General features: G+C 32.5%; 2 protein-coding genes across 7 annotated transcripts; both read left to right on the top strand.

Moving 5' to 3' along the window:
• The first annotated feature begins 939 nt into the window (after positions 1-939).
• Positions 940-10407, top strand: LOC142618726 (protein FAR1-RELATED SEQUENCE 5-like). Of its 6 annotated transcripts, none has more exons than XM_075791717.1 (4): positions 940-1153; positions 3020-3074; positions 3532-4066; positions 10110-10407. In XM_075791717.1, exons 3-4 carry the CDS (start codon positions 3533-3535, stop codon positions 10296-10298), a joined length of 723 nt encoding a protein of 240 aa, XP_075647832.1. In that variant the 5' UTR covers positions 940-1153; positions 3020-3074; position 3532; the 3' UTR covers positions 10299-10407. The 6 variants fall into 6 exon arrangements, with proteins under 6 accessions (XP_075647832.1, XP_075647838.1, XP_075647836.1 ...); XM_075791723.1 differs by having other exon boundaries at positions 1002-1153; positions 3039-3074; positions 3543-4066; XM_075791721.1 differs by having other exon boundaries at positions 1014-1153; positions 3039-3074.
• Positions 10408-17509: 7102 nt separating this feature from the next.
• LOC142618741 (uncharacterized) lies at positions 17510-18482 on the top strand. Its single transcript, XM_075791751.1, has 2 exons — positions 17510-17672; positions 17763-18482. Exons 1-2 carry the CDS (start codon positions 17659-17661, stop codon positions 18313-18315), a joined length of 567 nt encoding a protein of 188 aa, XP_075647866.1. The 5' UTR covers positions 17510-17658; the 3' UTR covers positions 18316-18482.
• The last annotated feature ends 843 nt before the right edge of the window (positions 18483-19325 follow it).

The raw sequence follows: 19325 nt of genomic DNA, 5'->3' as shown, positions 1-19325 counted from the left end.
TAGTAAATATCATATGATTAATGCAAAATTTGACATGTGTGTTAGGAGGCGTAAATAACATGCAATCCAACAATGACAATGGTAAAAAAAAATAACAATGGTGAGAGGTGGTAACAATGGTGGCTGTCGAATGATGCGATGGAACCATGAGGGTGAGGTCAGATAAGGACGGCAAGACAAATGTAGGTGAAAGAAATTGGTGCCATGCCATGGTGTCTATGGTTCTGAAGTCTTTCTCTCTCTCTCTCTCCTTTTTGTAGGTTAAACCTAGGTTTTTCTTCTTTCTCTGTTGGGTTTCAATTTCATGGGATTGAGTTTGTTTTTTAAATTCCACGTGAGTCTCGCATGACCATTTTGTTAGTACATTAACGGTAAAGTAATTGGAGTACTAATTTGGTAGCTATGTAAATTTTAAGGAGTAAGTTGGCCATTATACAATTTTAGGGGATGTCTTGGTCACTAGTCCAAAGTTAAGAGGGTGTATGGACATTTTTCCCAATTTAATTTTTATTAGAAAATATATTTGTGTTACGTTGGTTATTGCAGCCAAATGAAAAAGAAACGAAAATATATTTTTGGCCCTTACAGTTTGAAATTATTTTCATTTTGGTCTTTTATGCTTGATTCCATTTTTATATTTTTTTTATTAATAATCTGACCATTATGTGCTAAATAAATGCTGACTATTGAGACTCGTTGCCCATATAAGTCAATTTTTGTTAATAATTTGATTTTAAGTGTTAGATATGTGTTGTTTATTAAGACAAATCACCCACGTAGTTATCATCAACGTTCATTAACACATATCACCCATATTCAATTTTCACCATATAAAATTTATAACAAAAATACCTCAGAACAAAAAAATGAATGGGCCAAAGGCCCAAAGTGAATACAGCCTCTTTTTTTTTAATCAAAATTGTACTTCACTAAAATTTTGAAAAAAAAAAAAGTTTTTCTGCACAAACTAATAACAGTTTCGAGAACTCAACTGCCTGCGTGAACACTGGAGTCTGGAGTGGACAGTGGATTTCCCAGAACAGGGAAAGAATCTTGTGAACTCAAACTTTCCTCACTGTAGAGAGAGAGAGAGAGAGAGAGAGAGAGAGAGTGGAGGGCATCATCATCATCATCATCATGAGAAGGAAGCTATGTGAGTCTCTTTCTCTCTCTCTCTCTCTCTCTCTAAAGAGTAAAGATAGAATTGTAAAACTTGCTTAGATTAATACGGGGCTTTGGTTGTGGAATTCACGACTTTTTCCTTGGTGGGTTTTAATTATTTTGTCCAACTGTTTGAAATACTTAGCTTAGTTTGCTTTTAATTTTCTAGTTTGGAATCTTGGACTAATGGGTTTAGTTTCAAAGCAAAGTGAATTGTTGTATTGCCTAACAAAATGGGATTCATTCAATCTTGTCAACCGAATGTGTATCTGCCCTGAGCCCCTGTTGCATTTATTTGCTATAACAAATCATTAAACAATTAAATAAATTAGATGATTACAAACTGAATTTTATTTTATTTTTTTCATTTTTTTATATTCATAAGTTATTGTTTAAATGAGTAGATTAGATTTTAATTAGTGAATTGGATTTTCCAACAGCAATGATATCAATCTCTCTCTCATTGTTCATCTGTTTAAATTTTGGTATCTATTTAAATTTTTGATGATATAGCCAAATCCAATCCACTAATTGCAAAATGGATAAATAAGATTTTTAGAACTTTATAGTGGAATTACCTAAAAACTCTAGAGGATCCTAATCCCAATTAAAGCTAGACCTTATTGGCATGAAGTGAATTTTGATTAATTATTTTAACAATAATATGGTCAATGGTAAAATTAAACTGAATTTCTATTTTAGTCAAATTGGGCAAGCTAAAGTGTTTCCCGTGAAAATTTGAGTTTCTTGTTCAGTAGATGCAAAAATAAATCACAAGAAAGAACTCAATCTAAATTGTGCGATTTCATGTGCAAATGGAATCAATTAACATGTTACTTTCGGCACTATTGGTCACTGAAACTTGTTGAATTAAGAGACTTTCAGCCCTACACTGACTGTCAAGAATGGGAGTTAGTGAGGTCATGTCAACTTATGTCAACAATTTTATTTAGTAAGGTTTGTAAGAAAGCTTTAATAGAGTTTATGGTAGTAGTTTCTTCTGTAATACTTTTTTTTTTTTTTTTTTGAGTTTTGGACATCAAATGACCTGCAAAACAAGCCTCCTTTCAAATTGGTTTGAAAGGAAATAAATGTAATGGAATGCATTGCATTGCATGAGTAATACGAGTAAAACCTTTTCCATTACAATTGATAATAGTGAGTTAGATGATGAAGTTATTTATTGTTCATTTTCTGTTTATTCTCCTTAGATTTTGAAAATTTCTATCCATTCGAGTGTCACAGCATTAAATTAGGTTGGAGGTTTATGGCCTTCTAGCTTCTTTGATTTTTGAACTTTCAATTGTATCAATTTGCATTTGCACATTAGCACCGATGAAGTCTGTATTGTGCATGTTTCATTATGACCTTTGATCCATTGTAAAGTGCTTTTCACCCCTTAAAAAGTTGAATGACCAAGCATTGCTTTTTTGTGTCTTTGGGCTTTGTGCTTCCCATTTATTTATCTTTTGAAGTACTTGCTCCAGATCAAAAGAAAATCAAAGGAAATTTATTGAAGGTTTAACAGCCTCTTTACAATAAAATTTAGCTTGTCAGATCATTAATTAACCCAAGTTTTGAAATTTCACTACAATCATCTGGATGATGTTAATTTTTTGTTACATCATCAAATGGTTTATGGCTGCTTGCTTGCTTCACCAATTTCAATTATCTCACTTTTACTTTTCTTACAAACATATACCTTACTAGTAAAGACTGCTTAAAAAACTCTCAACTTTTTGAAGCTTACTCCAATACTTTAAGGGCTGTTATATCAAGAATTGTTTTTGCAAGTACTTAAAATACTATTTCCACCTTTATTGATTTGCAATGATATTCTGTAATCTTACACATGCAGTTTGCTGTTTTGCATGAAGGCTGGAAATACTGAAGAGGCATATCTAGAAAAAGAGGTAATACCTGGGGAGGAAGTTTATTAACAGTTTCCCATCATTGTTTTCATCTTGAAAGTTTCTAGGAAAAGAAGGCACAAAGATTAATGTTTAACCCATAATTTATTTGGAGACTTTACTTAAATGACTAAATACGTTATAAAATATATGCAAAATTGGAAATATACATTACTTTAAGGAGCTAGGTACCAAACTAGTTAGCTGCAGAAAACAGTGCAGGGGCTTTGCAGAAATAAAATATCTCGGTTTCACCATAAGTTAAAAGTTAACTTTTTTCTGTTCTGCATGAGCTTTTCTTGGAATCTTACATTTGCACGTACTTCTAAAAGAGTTTGGTTTTTTGAAGAGTGTTCATTTATATATCTTGGTCTAATACTTACACTGGGTTTAGTACATGACTACATGTTTATTTGTGTTCAACAGTGGATTTCAATGCTTATATATGTGGGAATTACAGAATGATTTCAGATTCTGCTGAGATGGAACTTGATGTGGACTTGGACAGCAAGATAATAGAGTGCTCAATTGGAAGGGAGATTTGTGTTACTGAGGCTGGAGAAATGCTTGATTTATATGAGGGGAGAGAGTTAGGTATACATGAAATAGATATTAATGTGGAACCTTATGTTGGGATGGAGTTTGAATCTGAAGAGGCAGCTATGATGTATTATGATGCATATGCTAAGCATTTAGGCTTCATTATCCGAGTTGGTAATTGCCATCGTTCAGGTCGTGAAGGATCAGTTATCAGTCGAAGGTTTCTTTGTAACAAAGAAGGTTTCCGTGTTAATAATAACAAGACAAGAAATACAAGAAGTCTCGAAGTGAGGAAGCCAAGGCAGATTACTAGGGAGGGTTGCAAGGCTATGATTATGGTGAGGAAAGAGAAGACAGGAAAATGGGTTGTCACAAAGCTTGAAACAAAACATAACCACCCAATGGGGATATCTGTTGGCAAGGGTCGTAGGTGTACAGTTCAGGCCAGACCGCAGGTTAGTTTCACATAAACTGTTTATAATTTTATGATAAAGTCATGTGTGTGTGTACATGCACACAGTACTTTATCTTGATACCAATTTAATAAGTCATATATAATAAATAGAAGTAGTTTTGCTTCCATTCTACTCACCAGATGCATTGCAACTATAGTGGTTTTCCTTATCATTCTGCTTTGATCTACAATAGTTGAATATACAATAAAATCAATGCCACTCCAAATTATTAAATTGAATTGCATAGTTCCCATGAAATTTTCAAGAGGTTCAATAGCCTTAACAAGTTACTTTAGTTTATATTGCTCTGGTCTGATGATAGTTTTTGAAACCAGATTTTTTTATGAAAGGATTTATGCAACAAATGCAAGTGGAGAATATAAAGTTGTCTTCTGTTCTTTGTCTACCTTGCAGCTCCCTTAATAAAATATTCTCCTGCCTAATAAATCTTGAGCAGAGGAAAATTTGTTCTGTCCCTTTGCCTACTGATTGGTTTCTACTAGAAGCTAATTTTATTCAACTAATCATAATAACAATATCTTGATCTTTGTATGCATTTTCAATTGAATGTTTTAATCCTCTTAGCTGGAATTTGCTTGCCAAGATTTATCTTTTTAAATCTCATGGATTCGTCTTATCTGGAGGACGGATATCACTTGACTTAGATTCCTTCTTTAGCCAAGAAATGGTTGTCTATTTTACTATGTTTAGGGGATATGTTTGGTGTTCAAATCATAGAAAGCTATTTTAATCTATGTAGTATGTCTCTTTGTTTCTTTCCATTCTTTCAGAGGAAATTTCTTCCACTTTTGTGTCTTCTCTCAATTATTTGAATATATCAAGAATTTAGGTGAAATCTGCTACACAAAATTACTGGAATAGGAATTGGTATCCCTAAGAATAATTGTGATTCCCGCTCACTTATTTGGTTGCTATGGTGGAATACAACCGAGAATTAGAAATTTTTTCTTCTTTGTTATAATTAATCTTGGAAAAATATATCATATGCACAGGTTGCTACCTGGCAGGATCAAGTACATTAAATGTGGCTAGATCAAGTGCGTGCAAACATGTAGTTACAACAAAATAAATAAATGTGTAGTTGTGTTTATTTTGATGTCTAAATAATATTGGTTTTCAATGTGTAGTTTACTGAATAGTTGGTGCTGTTTATGGCTTGGAAAGTGTAAAAAGTGAATGCCTGTGGCATCATGTGATTACAATTGGCCTGATGTTGCTTTTAGAAGAATTGTCATAGACTTGCTTGATTTAACGTGATTTTCCTAATCGAAATTAATGCTCAGCAATTAGGATGAGTTCCTTTGAGTTTGCAATTGGCCAACTGGTGTAAGTACCCTGCAGCACTGATCTTTTTCTATGTCATGGTCCAGGTCCTCATGAATGCAGCAGAAAATGTCTTTTTAACTTCCTTTGAGAAGGGTCCCTGAAATCTTCAGTCAAGGGTTTGATGAATTTGAGTGAAAAGTAGGCCAGATTTTCAACTGATTCACAACGAGTAATTCCCTAATAGCTTTGTAGCTTGAAAGGGGCCATCATATATCATTATCATTCTTGGTGCACCGCATTCCATTTGAACTTTTTTCTAGATTTGGGGAGTAAGTTTAAACAAAGCTTTATTTCCAACTTGCAATTCCTACAATCGTTCTCTCTTATTAGCATACTCTTTCATGCTCTCTTATTAGCATAATTTGTTCATGCATTTTTTCTTGTGAAGCTAATTCAAGCTTCTAGTAGCAATTCCATCTTGGACTTTATAAACCTGTACTCTGTGAAGCACTTTCATCAGTTCACTGCACTGCCACTCATGGAGAGTAAGTGGCTACTTGGCTGGTTGCCAATGTACTGGCACTCATCCTGGTTGAGGATCAATGTTGGTTGTAGAAAAAAGGCACTGGATCCAACAGATTTATCCAATTATTATGAGTTGCAACCCAATTTTTATAGGTATTTCCTCTAAAAATATGCTCTCAATTTGGCCATCTGTCTGAGGGTGATTGGCAGTAGAGAACTTTAACTTTATACCCATCAAGTTAATGAGTGCAGTAAAGTTCTCCAGTAATTTGAGTTTCTTGGTCACACAATGTCCTCTTGCAACCTAAAGTACTTTACAAGCAGTGTGGTGAAATGCAGGAAATTCCTTCAAGGAATTAAGGTTTCCAAACTGATGAGGTGCATGGCTCCATAAGACACTTGCCTCAGTGAAGCAAGGCATCGACTTTTATCTTGGATGCCTATGAGTTTAAACTTTAAACAATATAAATTGTTATCTCTGTATTTAAATGATAATGGGCTATTTATGGACAAGGCCCTTACCCATGAAGGTGAGCATTAAAAGAGAAGTAAAAAATTAAATTTGTCTGTGATACCCTTCTGTATCTAGTGCTGCACTAGGTGCTTTTTTATATCTGAAGAAATTCAAGAGACATGTAAATAGTGTCCTAGAAAGAATTTTTTAGGTGAAAGAGTTGTGATTATAGTTCACTGCTTGGATGGAAAGATTGTAGTGCTTTTTCTTGCCCTTTGCAGAGATTGTTCATAATGTAGATTTAATGTTGGGGGCTTGGACTTGGAAGTTTGTATACCGGGCATGGTGTTTCTTGAAGTATGTCTCTGGAGAGATATAAGGACAGCCGAGATTTCTTTTCTAGGTTCTGAACTATTAAGATTAAGGATAGTAATCCAGACTGTTTTCAGCTATGTGTTTGGTCTGGGAAATTATGAAGCCTTTCTTTGTTATTCTGCTCAATATCAATGAGGATGATGCTTTTGCAGCCAAGTTGTTTGCATCGTGTCAACTTTATTGCAGTCATAGACTTATAAGATTTTTTTATGAATAGGAATTGGATTATCTCTTCGAGCTTTATGTATTTTTCTAGGGGCTAGGGAGAGGGCAAGGGGGTGGCATGGACTTTAAATAGGAATCAACAATTTGTGGTCGTCCCTTTTACATGGTTTAGAGGCCTCCTGGGCCTAGGTTTTCCGTGGAAGATTCTGCTCATGGGGTCCCTTCAAAGGTTTTTTTTTTTGGGGTCCTGTGTCCCTGATTGTACTACCCACAAACACCAAAATTTCTTATCTACTAAACCTTATTTAGAGAAGATACTCTCTTTTTAGTTGCTGCAGAATCCATCAAGAGGTAGCAAGTCAGTGAATTGGCTTGGTACCTTCAAATCTTAATTTATTATTTGTGTGGGATATTTTTTTAATCCAAATTTATGAGATGCTTGCTGGTCTGGAGTATATGGCCTGATACTTGATCTTATGGATGATTTTGTCTGTATGGAAAAAAATGAAATAGTCAGACCTTTAGGCTGGATTTGGTCCTTGTGAATGAAGTAAGTAGTTTGTCGTTTGAAGAGATGTAAGTTTTCCTTACAATTATATTTTTTATGCACTTTTCACTTGCATGGATGATAGACTTTTTCTTTGCTCTTTCTCCTTTTTCAGATCACACTGATTGTTCTTCTCTCTCTGAGTTTTTGTCCTCTCTTAGCTTAGTCTCCTAACTTCCCTCTGATTGTTGTGCTGTTTGTTCCTTTTTTTTGTTTTTTCTAGTTGTTCATCATCATGAACTCCTTGTATTCCTTTTTATTCTATCATTTATAAAAGTTTTCTGATTACCTATCAAAAAAAAAAAAATTGCTCCATAAAATACAAAGAAAAGGAATACTTTTTGCCAACCATTCTAAAAGGGCTTTCCATTGAAGATCTATTTGGTAATGAATTAGGAAGTCTTAGGTTATGCAACTTTGTTAGAAATTCCATCTTATGAATGCAGGGAAGGAGAAATCTTCTTGGAACTCATGTGCTGGAAGCACCCAGATATTCTAATAAAAATTTCTTCATTGAGTTGTAAGTCAAATTTTTCTTATTTATTGTGCCAATTGGGCCAGAATTAAATCAAAGCACTCAAGAAGGTATCAATAAAGTAAGTATCAAGCCTCAAATTTCACAATGCTGCATACCAACAGGGGTGGTCATAAGTATTTTCGCATTTCCATGTCTTACTCCACTGGAAATATGTGAATTGTCTCTTCGTTTACTCTTGGAGTCAGGAATGGCATCGTGGGAAAGATGGTTTAATATTTGGACAAAACTTAGGTACAGTACTTAGGTGCTATTCCTTAGATTCTCCTCTTAAAATTCAGCTATGTGGCTTTTTTCTCATGAGATGAAGTTTTTTTTTTTAGTTAAGTATTGCCACATGACTGAATTTTAAGAGGGGAACATAAAGAACAGCACCTAATTCTTGCCCTTAATATTTTTTGAGAGCATTTCTATTGATTATAATTTTACCTCTAGCAATTTTCCTTTCTTGCCCGTATTAGCAAATTTACACCAACAGGGGGAAAAAGGGATAGATAGATGAAACAGATGGTTTTCTGACTCCAAGGCTGTTATAACTAATGCATTAAAATGTGATTGGTTCCCAATAAGAAGATTGGGATATTTTCTATATTTGTTACTTAACAAGCCTTGAGTAAATTTTTGTGACTTTTTTGTTCACTGTAGAATTAACAGTGAGTGTGTCTAAGCTTCATTATCAATGTTAAGTCATTCAAAACAATTAGTTGTGGCTTTTGGCATATCAGTTTACTGCCATCCTCATTTGTAATGAATGGAATGATGTGTTTTTGGAGGAGGGGGAAAAAACCCCCTCATTTCAGCTTTGTTTACATGGAAAACATTAGCCTGCAATAGTTTTTACAATTTTTAATAGCTGTTCTTTACAATTATTTTGGTGTATTTTTATTATTTTTTTATAGGTAAAATTTTGGAAATTTTATTTTAATATGTTCAGCAGAAGTACGTTCTGTTGTGGCCTGTTGAGTGTTTAAGAAAAGCGTCTGACGCTGATTAAAATAGGCTGCCTACCACAGGGGGCAGAGCAAGAGCTATATTGTCATCAATGAGGGCATTGTTCCCACTGAAGTTAAAAAATCTTGTAGGTTCATATACAATTTTAAGATTATTTTTCCACCAACTTAAAAAAAATTGTGTTAATTATGAAACCTTACTTGAAAATTAGGGGTTTTACAAATTTAAAATATATAGATTAGATTAAAGACCAGAAAAAGATTTAAAACAGAAAATTGATGTGGGTGAAAGAGGAGTAGACCCTACTATCTAAATATCAAAATATTTAATAACATTTGACCATGCAAGTTTTTTTGTTGTGTTGCCAATTTGATTTTAAATGTTTATATCTTTGGCATTTTTATTGTACTCGTTGGTTGATGACTATTTATATAATATAGTTGTGAGCAATGTGCAATTGTGCATTTGTCATAAGACTAGCAATTATAATATTACTGAAAAGTGGGATGTTTATATGTCATAATTCATATGATTTCTTAGAAAAATGAATACTATTATTTATTATAAACGTAATTGGACGTTAACTATCAATTAATGTAATTTATTTTCCTGAGTAAGACATTGTAATTTATGCTTCTTTTGAAACTTTCACTATTACTGTACTAATGTTATATATGAATATATATGAAATAACTTAATATAGGTCTTTTTCCATACATGAATGAAAGGCAGTAGTAAAATCTAAAGATATCTATAATTTTCTTAAGAAGAGTGTCATATTTAATTGTCATTTGAAGTGAACTATTTGTGTAAATCTTAACTCTTTATTATCAACTATTAATTTGAACCATTCTCTCATAATATAAATAGATATAGGGCTCATTCATCAAATCACCAGAATTGCCATTAATTCAATGTTACTTTTTTCCAGCAAAAAAAAAAGGGCTAATATCATGCCCAACTAAAATAGCTAAAGCTACTGCTTTTATTTACGTAGTTACTTATAATTGTTGGGCTGTAAATGATTTCTACAAAATTATTGGAGCTTAATTGTCAACATTTAGATTTCTAAGGAGTGTTTGTACAGTGTAATTCCTTCCATATTTCTTACTTTACTCTGATGGCAAATCTTGGAGGTTTCATGGCTTAATTAAGCTTTAGCCAAAGCTATACAATTATGTTTAAGCATGGTTGTTCTGTGCAGGACGAGAAAGATAAGAAAATACGGGAACTGTCCACGGAGCTCAGTCGTGCAAACCAACAAATAGCACAGTGCCAGGAGCAACTAAAAATAATTTTGAAATATATTGAACAACATGCAAACCACCTTACAAAAAGTGTTCAAAAAATAGTTGAGAATGTAAAAGAAATTGAAGCCGAGGGTCAAGAGTAACTATATGATTTGTAGGTGTTAGCAAGCATATAGAACCTTGTAATTTTCTCTCATTTAATAGTTGTTCATGAGGTTGCCAATGATAGAAAAAAGGAAATGATTCACCCAAGAAGTGAACAAATTGGAGAATGGAGATGCATATCATCATGAATTGGTTGCCTATCTTGTTCTACATACTGTGGGCAACCAAAAGAGGTTGGGATTTGTCTTTGAAATTCTTGGTATGATAGTGGTAATCTCTTTTGTGGGATTTCACTCTTGTAGATATGTCAAAACTTCTTGACCAAGTTGCCTGCATTTTTAGGAGGTAAAATACAGAAGAACTTCATTTTTATTCAATTAATTCAGGGTGGTACAGATGGACCCATAAATCAAGGGTCTCAAATGAGAGACACTCTTTCATATAAGATAAGCCATAAACTGACCATTAACTCTACCCAAAACACCATTAGGTAATCATAGTAGCTCCCTCCCTACTATAAACTATAAAGCCAATATCTAAGAAGCTTAGATAGACCCAAGATAAAGGGTCTTAATTGAGAGACCCGCAGACACTATTTCATATGAGTTAAGCCATAAACTGACCACAACTCTTTCCAAAACACCATTAAGTTTTAGTTGTAAGTGTTAGCAGGCGAACATAGAAAAAGGATGCTAGTGCGTGACTTTGGTTTCTAATCTGGTTGGATCAAAAAATTTATTCTAATAAGGCATAATTGGATTTTTGAAGATTATGCAATGTTATTTAGAACAGATCAATTGATGAATTGGGAATATAAGAAAATTTAAGGACAATCGTCTATGAGCAAAAACTGCAAGCCTTTACTTATTACTTTGGGCCAAACATTGTATGTTCTAGTTAATTCATTTGGAGTGCCTCTTGTTGTTAGTAAATTCAAATTTCGTCTATACTAAAAAAGAATCTATTGGTATCTTTGACTTTGACTTTGACTTGATAATCAAGAATAATTTAAAAAAATGACGTCAAATGTTTTAAATACCATCTTTTTTTGTTTGAGAAACAAATCCTCTCATATTTTATTAAAACAACAACAACAACAAAAAGTTTGGATCAAGCATCATATTCTCCATCTAATTGATGTTATAGCCAATCAATTGTAAGAAGACAATCTTTCTCCCAAAAAAAATTGTAATTAGTCAAAAGTGCATAAGGGTAACCAATATTATCAATTGGCTCTAGTTAAATTAATACATTTTAAATTATTTTTTTTAAGTAAGAAATGAAAAGAGTGAATGAAACTCATAATTTTTTTAATCCTAAATCTACTTTAATTTAAATAAGTATTCTTTTGACTATGTAGATAATGGTTTATCAATAAGGCACATAGAAGATTTAAAAAAAAATTAGAACTATGTGAAAAAGATAGAGGAATTTGGATATGGTATTGGCTTTGCTATAAGAAATTTCAAAGGAATCTTCGTAACACAGCAAAAGTAGATACTTTCAGGGACCAAAGTTGGGTGGAAGCTCACTTTAATGGCTTCTTATAAGCTCTACACTTTTATGCCAACAACATGGACTTACGGATGTGCAACTAGTGAACCATATATGTGAGTGTGGTAATTTGTCCCACTTGAAACGTGTAATATTCTATTTTCCAGATGTGAAATTAGGATTTTTTTTTAGAGGGAATTTCAATGCATAGTATTCATTCCTGTCTCCTAATGATAGTTTTATTACCAGACTAAGATATCAATCGGTTTTTGTTATAGGTGGAGATTGAATCTCATATCTCTTAGTCAACTATCAGAGATTTTGCTAATTGAGTTGATTAGAACTCACAAAAAACTAGAATCTCGGATTTTGTTCAACTTGAAATTTGCAATATTCTACGAATGTGAAGATGCTATTATTTATTGGTACATTTGGAAGATGTAAATTTTTTCTTATATATAAATAAAGGTTGTAAAACTTTGCCATCTTTTATCATCCAATCTATAGATTACTTGCAAAGTTTAAGCATTGAATAAAAGTAATAACGCGTAAACTTTTACGTTTTACCAAAGAAATATATTTGCAAAGTTGCAGGAAGAATGTTAGGTGGGGTGGGGTGAATTTTGTAATTTAGAGAGAGAGAGGGTGAAGGCAATGACAATTATTTACAGCCACGTGTCCTTCGGCTGAAAGTTTCAAAATATTTCCCCCTGAATCTTGGTCCAGAAGAAACCTCAGTTATAGAAAGTCGGTGGAAAATTCAGGTCACTAGGGAGCATCACGTCATTAAACCCATTATTAGTCATTTGGACTCAAAGTATGATATAACAACTCAGCCAATAAAATGTATGATATAATAAAATTTTTTTTTTAATAAAAAAAATCACTAAAATTTTATATGTATGTCATAATAACTTTTCCCTATATGCCGACTGACCTCTAAGAGCAACCACATCAGCTCCTTTAAAAGATTCCGTCTATTTTACACAAAAAACCTACTTTTAAGATTTTACACATTCATTTTTACAAAACACCCACATCAGTTCATCTATTCTACTACCTTTATTAATTAAATAATCAATTTTTTCACCATTTATTATTATTTATCTCTAACTGCCTGACGCGCGCACTCTCTCTTCTGTTAATTTCTGATTCATCTCTCTCTCCTTCTGTTCATTTTTGGTTCATCTCTCTCTCTCTCTCTCTCTCTCTCTCTCTCTCTCTCTCTATATATATATATATATCTACCCATTTCAGATCAACCCTCCGTCTCTGTTTCTCGATCCGATCCGATCCAGCACCGTCTCTGTTTCTCGATCCTCCGATCCAATCCTTGAATTTGGTTTCTGTTTTTGTTTATTTTGGGTTGATTTTTTTGTTGATTTTAGTTTAATATTCTGTTTATTTTGGGTTGATTTTTTTTTATTTTGGGTTTCTATTTTTGAATTTGGTGGTGATGGTGGGTGTTGCTAGGTTGTGGAGGTGGGTGGTGCTGTTGCGATGGTGGGTGGTGTTGTTGTGGTGGTGGTTGAACAATGGTCGATGCTCGGTGGTTGATGGGTTTTGTGACTTTGTCCCGTTCAGAGGAAGAGGGAGAGGGAGAGGGAGAGGGAGAGAGAGAGAGAGAGGCAGAGAGAGAGAAGTCAGATGGAGAGAGAAGAGAGGTGAGAGAAAAAAATATAAAATAAGATTTTACACAGCTACAGTAACCGTGTATATTTACACGGTACTGTAGCAATTTGAAGGAAAGTGTAAAATATCCACACTTATGCACTTACTGATGTGGGCTGTTTTTGATAAAAAATGTGTAAATTTGAGCATTTCTTTTATTATACACACTTATACACCAACTGATGCAATTGCTCTAAAGTCTAAACTAACAAAAAGTTTAATGATTAGCAGATTAGGTAGCCTAGATGATTATTTGACCCAAAAAAATTAAAGTAAAAGACTGAAATATACTTTTTATGAATAAAATTTGTTTGTAAAATTTAAAATTTTAAAATTTTATGTTTGAAATATTTATAAAATGTTTTTTTTTTTATTTTATATTCACACTGTGATGTCAAAATTAATACCTTGTAAATTTTTGGCTGACGTGGTGGGAGTAACACTTCTTATCATTTTCAAAATATGGTTTGATTTAGGTGATGAGTAAATGATTATTTAATAAATAAATTTTAATTTAGTTCAATTAAAACATTTAAAGTTTAAATTCATTCACTCTAATTATTAAGGAAAACTTATAAAGTTTCATAACTTAAAAAAAAATGACTTAAGTTCAAATTTTATTTATAAGTTTTACTAAGATGTGTCCTTAGAGTATATGTTAGTAAATTATTTTAGAAATTTTTTTATGAATAAGTAAAAAATAATTAACTTTTTTTTTTCATTTTTTTTAGTTTTTCATAATTTTTTTTTAAAAATAGATGATTGATGTGTAACCTAAGAACATGACTCTTTATTTAAACCAAAAATTGAGTGACATTTTTTAATCCTAAATCTACTTTAAAGTTTAAATAAGTATACTTTTATCTATGTAAATAATGGTTTATGAATAAGGCATATAGAAAAGTTAGAACTATGTGAAAGAGACAGGAATTTGGATATGGTATTTGGCGTTGCTATAAGAAATTTCCAAGGAATCTTCGTAACACAGCAAAAGTAGATACTTTCAGGGACCAAAGTTGGGTGCAAGACTGCAGGCTCACTTTAATGGCTTCTTAAAAGCTCTACACTTGTGCCTACAACAAGTCCTTATGGATGTGAAAGTTGCAATATTCTATAGATGTGAAGATGGCTATTGCTGCATTTGGAAGATGTAAATTTTTTCTTATAAATGAAGGCCATAAATTTGGAGAAAATACTCTATGTACATAGGATGTATGTTTCCTCCCTCTCACATAGAGGTGAACCTCACACATATCTGATGTTAGGGCTGGCCCTAGGTTTAGGCCAATTAGGCCATTGCCTAGCCCCTTACTAGAGAAGGCCCCAAATTTGGGAGCAACTTTATTTATTTATTTATTTTTTATATATAAATATTTTTGAGAGATATTAAAACATTTTAGTTTACATTTTTTTTTCACCATTAAGAAGGCTCAAAGAATTAAGTAATGTTACAGATAGAGATAAGACAAATTTAAATAGATAAATCTTACAAATAGATGTGTTATTAATCACAAGTAATTTAAATAGAAAAATGTTAAAAATACTATAAATTTTATTTATTTAATTATTTTTATACAAGATAAAAAGTCTATTCTAACCTAATCTAACTGTATATGTGTGCAAAACTCTCTTCTTGAGACTTGAATCTCTGTTATTGCCCCCACACCTCACAAGAATTTATACTTGTGGAGTGATCACTGCATCAAGAGTGCGTGGTGGTCTCCATAACTTTTATAATTTGATGTGACAATGAATATAATAGGTAGATTTCAACAAATTATTGCATGCATTTTTGAATGAATATTTGTAATTGGTGATATATTTTTGTAATTCTCATGTTGTAAATTTTATAATATTTCTAGTATTTTTGCAAACCTTATGTCATTGATCATATTCATTACAACACTATTTTGTAGTAAAATTTGTTATAATTTTAGCATTTTCTAAAAAAAAAGTCATATTAAAAATTAAAAAAATAGATTTTAGAAAAATTATTATATAAAAAGCTAGTTAAATATTATTTAAGTGATAATATAAATGCTTCATTTAAAAATTTCGCTATAGGCTTCCAAAATGCTTGGGCCAACCCTGTCCAATACATGGTATATTATCTCGTAAACTTATATGAGGTCTACCCTCATATGAGAGGGAAGAAACGTGTGCATGTTATACTATCTTGTAAACTTGTCCATGTTTTCTCATCTAGTGATATATAGACACTTGTAAGGTTTTTAAGCATTAAATAAAAGTAATAACGCGTAAACTTTTACGTTTTACCAAAGAAATATATTTGCAAAGTTGCAGGAATCATATTAGGTGGGGGAGGGGTGAATATTGTAATTTTAGAGAGAGAGAGAGTGAAAGCAATGAAAATTATTTACAGCCACATGTGTCCTTCGGCTGAAAGTTTCAAGGTGGAGTTTGGATCCAACGTTTACGTCTACGTCTACGTTTACGTCTACATCTACATCTACATCTACATTCACATTTCAGTTTTTTTTTTTTCCTGCAAAGCTTTTAAGAGATAAAAGCTACTGTTCATGTACTATACATGAATAGTAGCTGCAAAAGTAAACTTTTTAGCTCTTTTTGAGTATAAGTGGATCCCGTGAACCTTTTTAGCTCTTTTTGAGTATAAGTGGATCCCGTGCATTGTTCACGGGATCCACGAACTTTACTTTTCAACATTTTTTTATTAAAAATAAGTCTCATAGTACTATTTACACATTTAAAAATTATTTTACTATAGTATTTTCAATTTTCAATTTTCAATAATAAGTTCTATCCAAACGGAGAAAATCCAGGCCACCATGTCATTTGGACTAAAAGTATGATATAACAACTCAGCCAATTTTTCTCCAAAAAAAAAAAAAAAAAAAAACAACTCAGCCAACAAAAGACTGAAATATGCTTTTTATTAATAAAATATGTTTGTAAAATTTAAAATATTGTAATTTTATATTTGAAATATTTATAATATATACTTATTCGCAATGTCATGTCAAAATTAATACCTTGTAAATTTTTGGATGACGTAGTGAGAGTAACACTTCTGATAATTTTCAAAATATGGTTTGATTTAGGTGATGAATAAATGATTATTTAATAAATAAATTTTAATTTAGTTCAATTAAAATATTTAAAGTTCAAATTTTATTTATGAGTTTTACTAATATAAACCCTTAAAGCAATAGCTAGTAAATTAATTTAGAAATTTTTTTAATGGAAAAGTGAAAAATTAATTTTTATAATTTTTTTTTTAAAAATAGATGATTGATTTGTACCTAAAGCATGTCTCTTTTTTTTTATACCAAAAATTGAGTGATATTTTTTATTAGATAACAAAAAAAACAATTATGATAACTGGATAATATAACAAAAGCCAAAAGGAAAAGGGTGCACTTTTTTTTTTAATCAGAAAAAAAAAAATTTTCTTGAAAAGAGGGCCACTTTCTTTATTATCAATTTGGGGCATTCCAGTCATTTTGTTTTGTAAGGTCTTTGTCAAACATAAGGTTCAGAGTCTTCAGACATTTGTACTCTTGTTTTGAAACAGTTCTCACCATCTGCCTCCTTCAGTGCTTCCCAGTTCACACCCTTAAAGCACTTGCAGCAGTAGAGCTAAATAGCTATATATCTATTTTAGCTCCACCAAAACACCAAAAAAAAGCATGCAGCAGTGGAGTTAAATCTATATTTTTTTATCATTGCTACAGTGCACATCTATAGATAGATGTGCACTGTTTATGAGAGCTAAAAAAAAATTAATTTTTTATTTTGTGTTCACATTACCTTTTTATTATGGTGTTTTTATTGTAATAAGATGTATTATTTTATTGTGGTAGATATATTATTTTATTGTGATGTTTATATTATTTTATTGTGTTAAAACTCTAGAGGATCTGAATCCCTTTGTCAAACATATGTTTCAGATATTTGTACTTATGTTTTGAAACAGTCCTCACCATCTGCCTCCTTCAATGCTTCCCAGTTCACGCCCTTAAGCCCTTGACCATACCAAATTCACCAATAAAGCAAAACCAAAAGCAAACTACAAATAAAAAGCAAAGTATTCTCTCTCTACTTCCTTCCAAGTAACCATCATAAACCCTACAAGCAACATTCAATTAACAAAACAAAACCACACCTCCTTCCTTCATCAACATCCTCTCCATCTCTCTCCACACAAAAAACACATAAACCCCTTACGCAACAATATATAACAAAACCACCATGTCCATGGATGAGTATTTTCTCTTTCTCTTTCTTTCTCTAACTTTGATTCAGATAAAACCCATATCAAATATATAGCTCATATATATGTTTTCTCTTTGCAGATCTCCAAAAGACTACGGCAGAGTGACATCAGCTTCTATCTCGGAGACAACAACAAGTGTACACGTGACAGCCTTGGATGGCCTAGTGAATGTAAACTCACTCTTCACAATAGCAGTTTTTGTGGGTCTTTCTCTAACAACACCGAATCAACGCAGCCTTGAACCCAACACAGCCTGTGATGCTGACATCGACGTGGCGAGGAAACTCTTGGTGTTTGAGGTTGTCTCTTTTAGTTTCTTCTTGTTTTCTTCATTGGTGGCACAGGGGCTTAAGCTGGCCATCAACTTGTTGAATAGTAAGGATGTGGATGATGCCTTCAGGGCCCACATAAATTTGAAGGTTTTGAGGTTTGGAATGATGGGGTCGGCTATTGGGTCGGTGATGGGGTGCTTGTTTTTGATGCTGTCAATGGTGAATGTGATTCAGATCAGGTTGGGGATGTTGTCTTGTGGGAGTAAATCTGCTGTGCATGCTGTGGCCGCTTTGCTAATCTTGGTTTCTTCTGCTCTTATTGTTTATATTTCCACTGCTATTTATGCTTTTTTGCACTGATCTTGTTGTTATTGCTTCAAAATTATGTATTGGTACTTAATGTCTCTGTATAATTGTGTGCGGAAAAGAATACATATGGCCAACCCCAAAATTTTGGGACAAGGATATCTCTCTGTTTAAATGGATCCATTTTATGATTGGGGTAAAATATTACAGATCTTTACAAATGGCCGCATCATTGAAAATTAAATTATGTGCTAGTCTGTGATTGTTAGATCTAGGAAATCAAATCTTAATGGACTCTTTCCATTACATGTGAAATGGAGAAGATCGATGGCTTTGTTTATTTTTGACTACTTGTGCCGCGCCTACTTCGCTAGTGCTGTTTGAGGGTCCTCATTGGTTATAACTGAAATGAGGGCAAGGCTGTGTGGGTTAAGGAGGAATTTGAGATGGGAAATTTGGGAATTGTTAATTCTTGAAGATTCATGAAAATTTGGTTGTTTGGTTGACAAGTAAATTATAATTTGTGTAAATGTCTAAATTCCTATGAAATGGGAGAATTCTAACTATGTAGGAAATGTTTTTTTTTAAATTTTTTTATACAACTATGTAGGAAATGTTAATCTTGCATATCTTTTATTTGTGTTAGAACTTGTGCCTAATTGAGCTTATTTTTTATAATTCTATTGTCATGATAAGTGGGGGAGAGGGGATTCAAGCTCTGGTTCTCCTTATAAAGGTCATTGAGCTACAAGGCTCTTGGCTTGCCTAATTGAGCTTATTGTTGGTAAATAGATAACTTTTATTTGTTGGCACCCTTTTAAGGATAAGATTAGTTTGATTTGGACGTCAAATAACTTGATGTGGAATTTGACCCACTTATTTGATTAGATTTGGTTAGAATTTTATCAATGTGATAGGATATTCACTTAATCAGCTCAAAACCTATTCTATAATAATTGTAATCATCAATATGAGAGTATTGGTTAGGAAAGGAGTTAGCTTTTATTATACTCAGCTGGACTATACACCAGTACTAATAATTTGTTGATCAGTTTGTATATTGG

This window comes from Castanea sativa, chromosome 12, assembly GCF_040712315.1.
Source record: "Castanea sativa cultivar Marrone di Chiusa Pesio chromosome 12, ASM4071231v1".
NCBI lineage: Eukaryota > Viridiplantae > Streptophyta > Magnoliopsida > Fagales > Fagaceae > Castanea > Castanea sativa.
The sequence above is the reverse complement of the archived record's forward strand: the minus strand, read 5'-3'. Positions and strand labels throughout refer to the sequence as shown.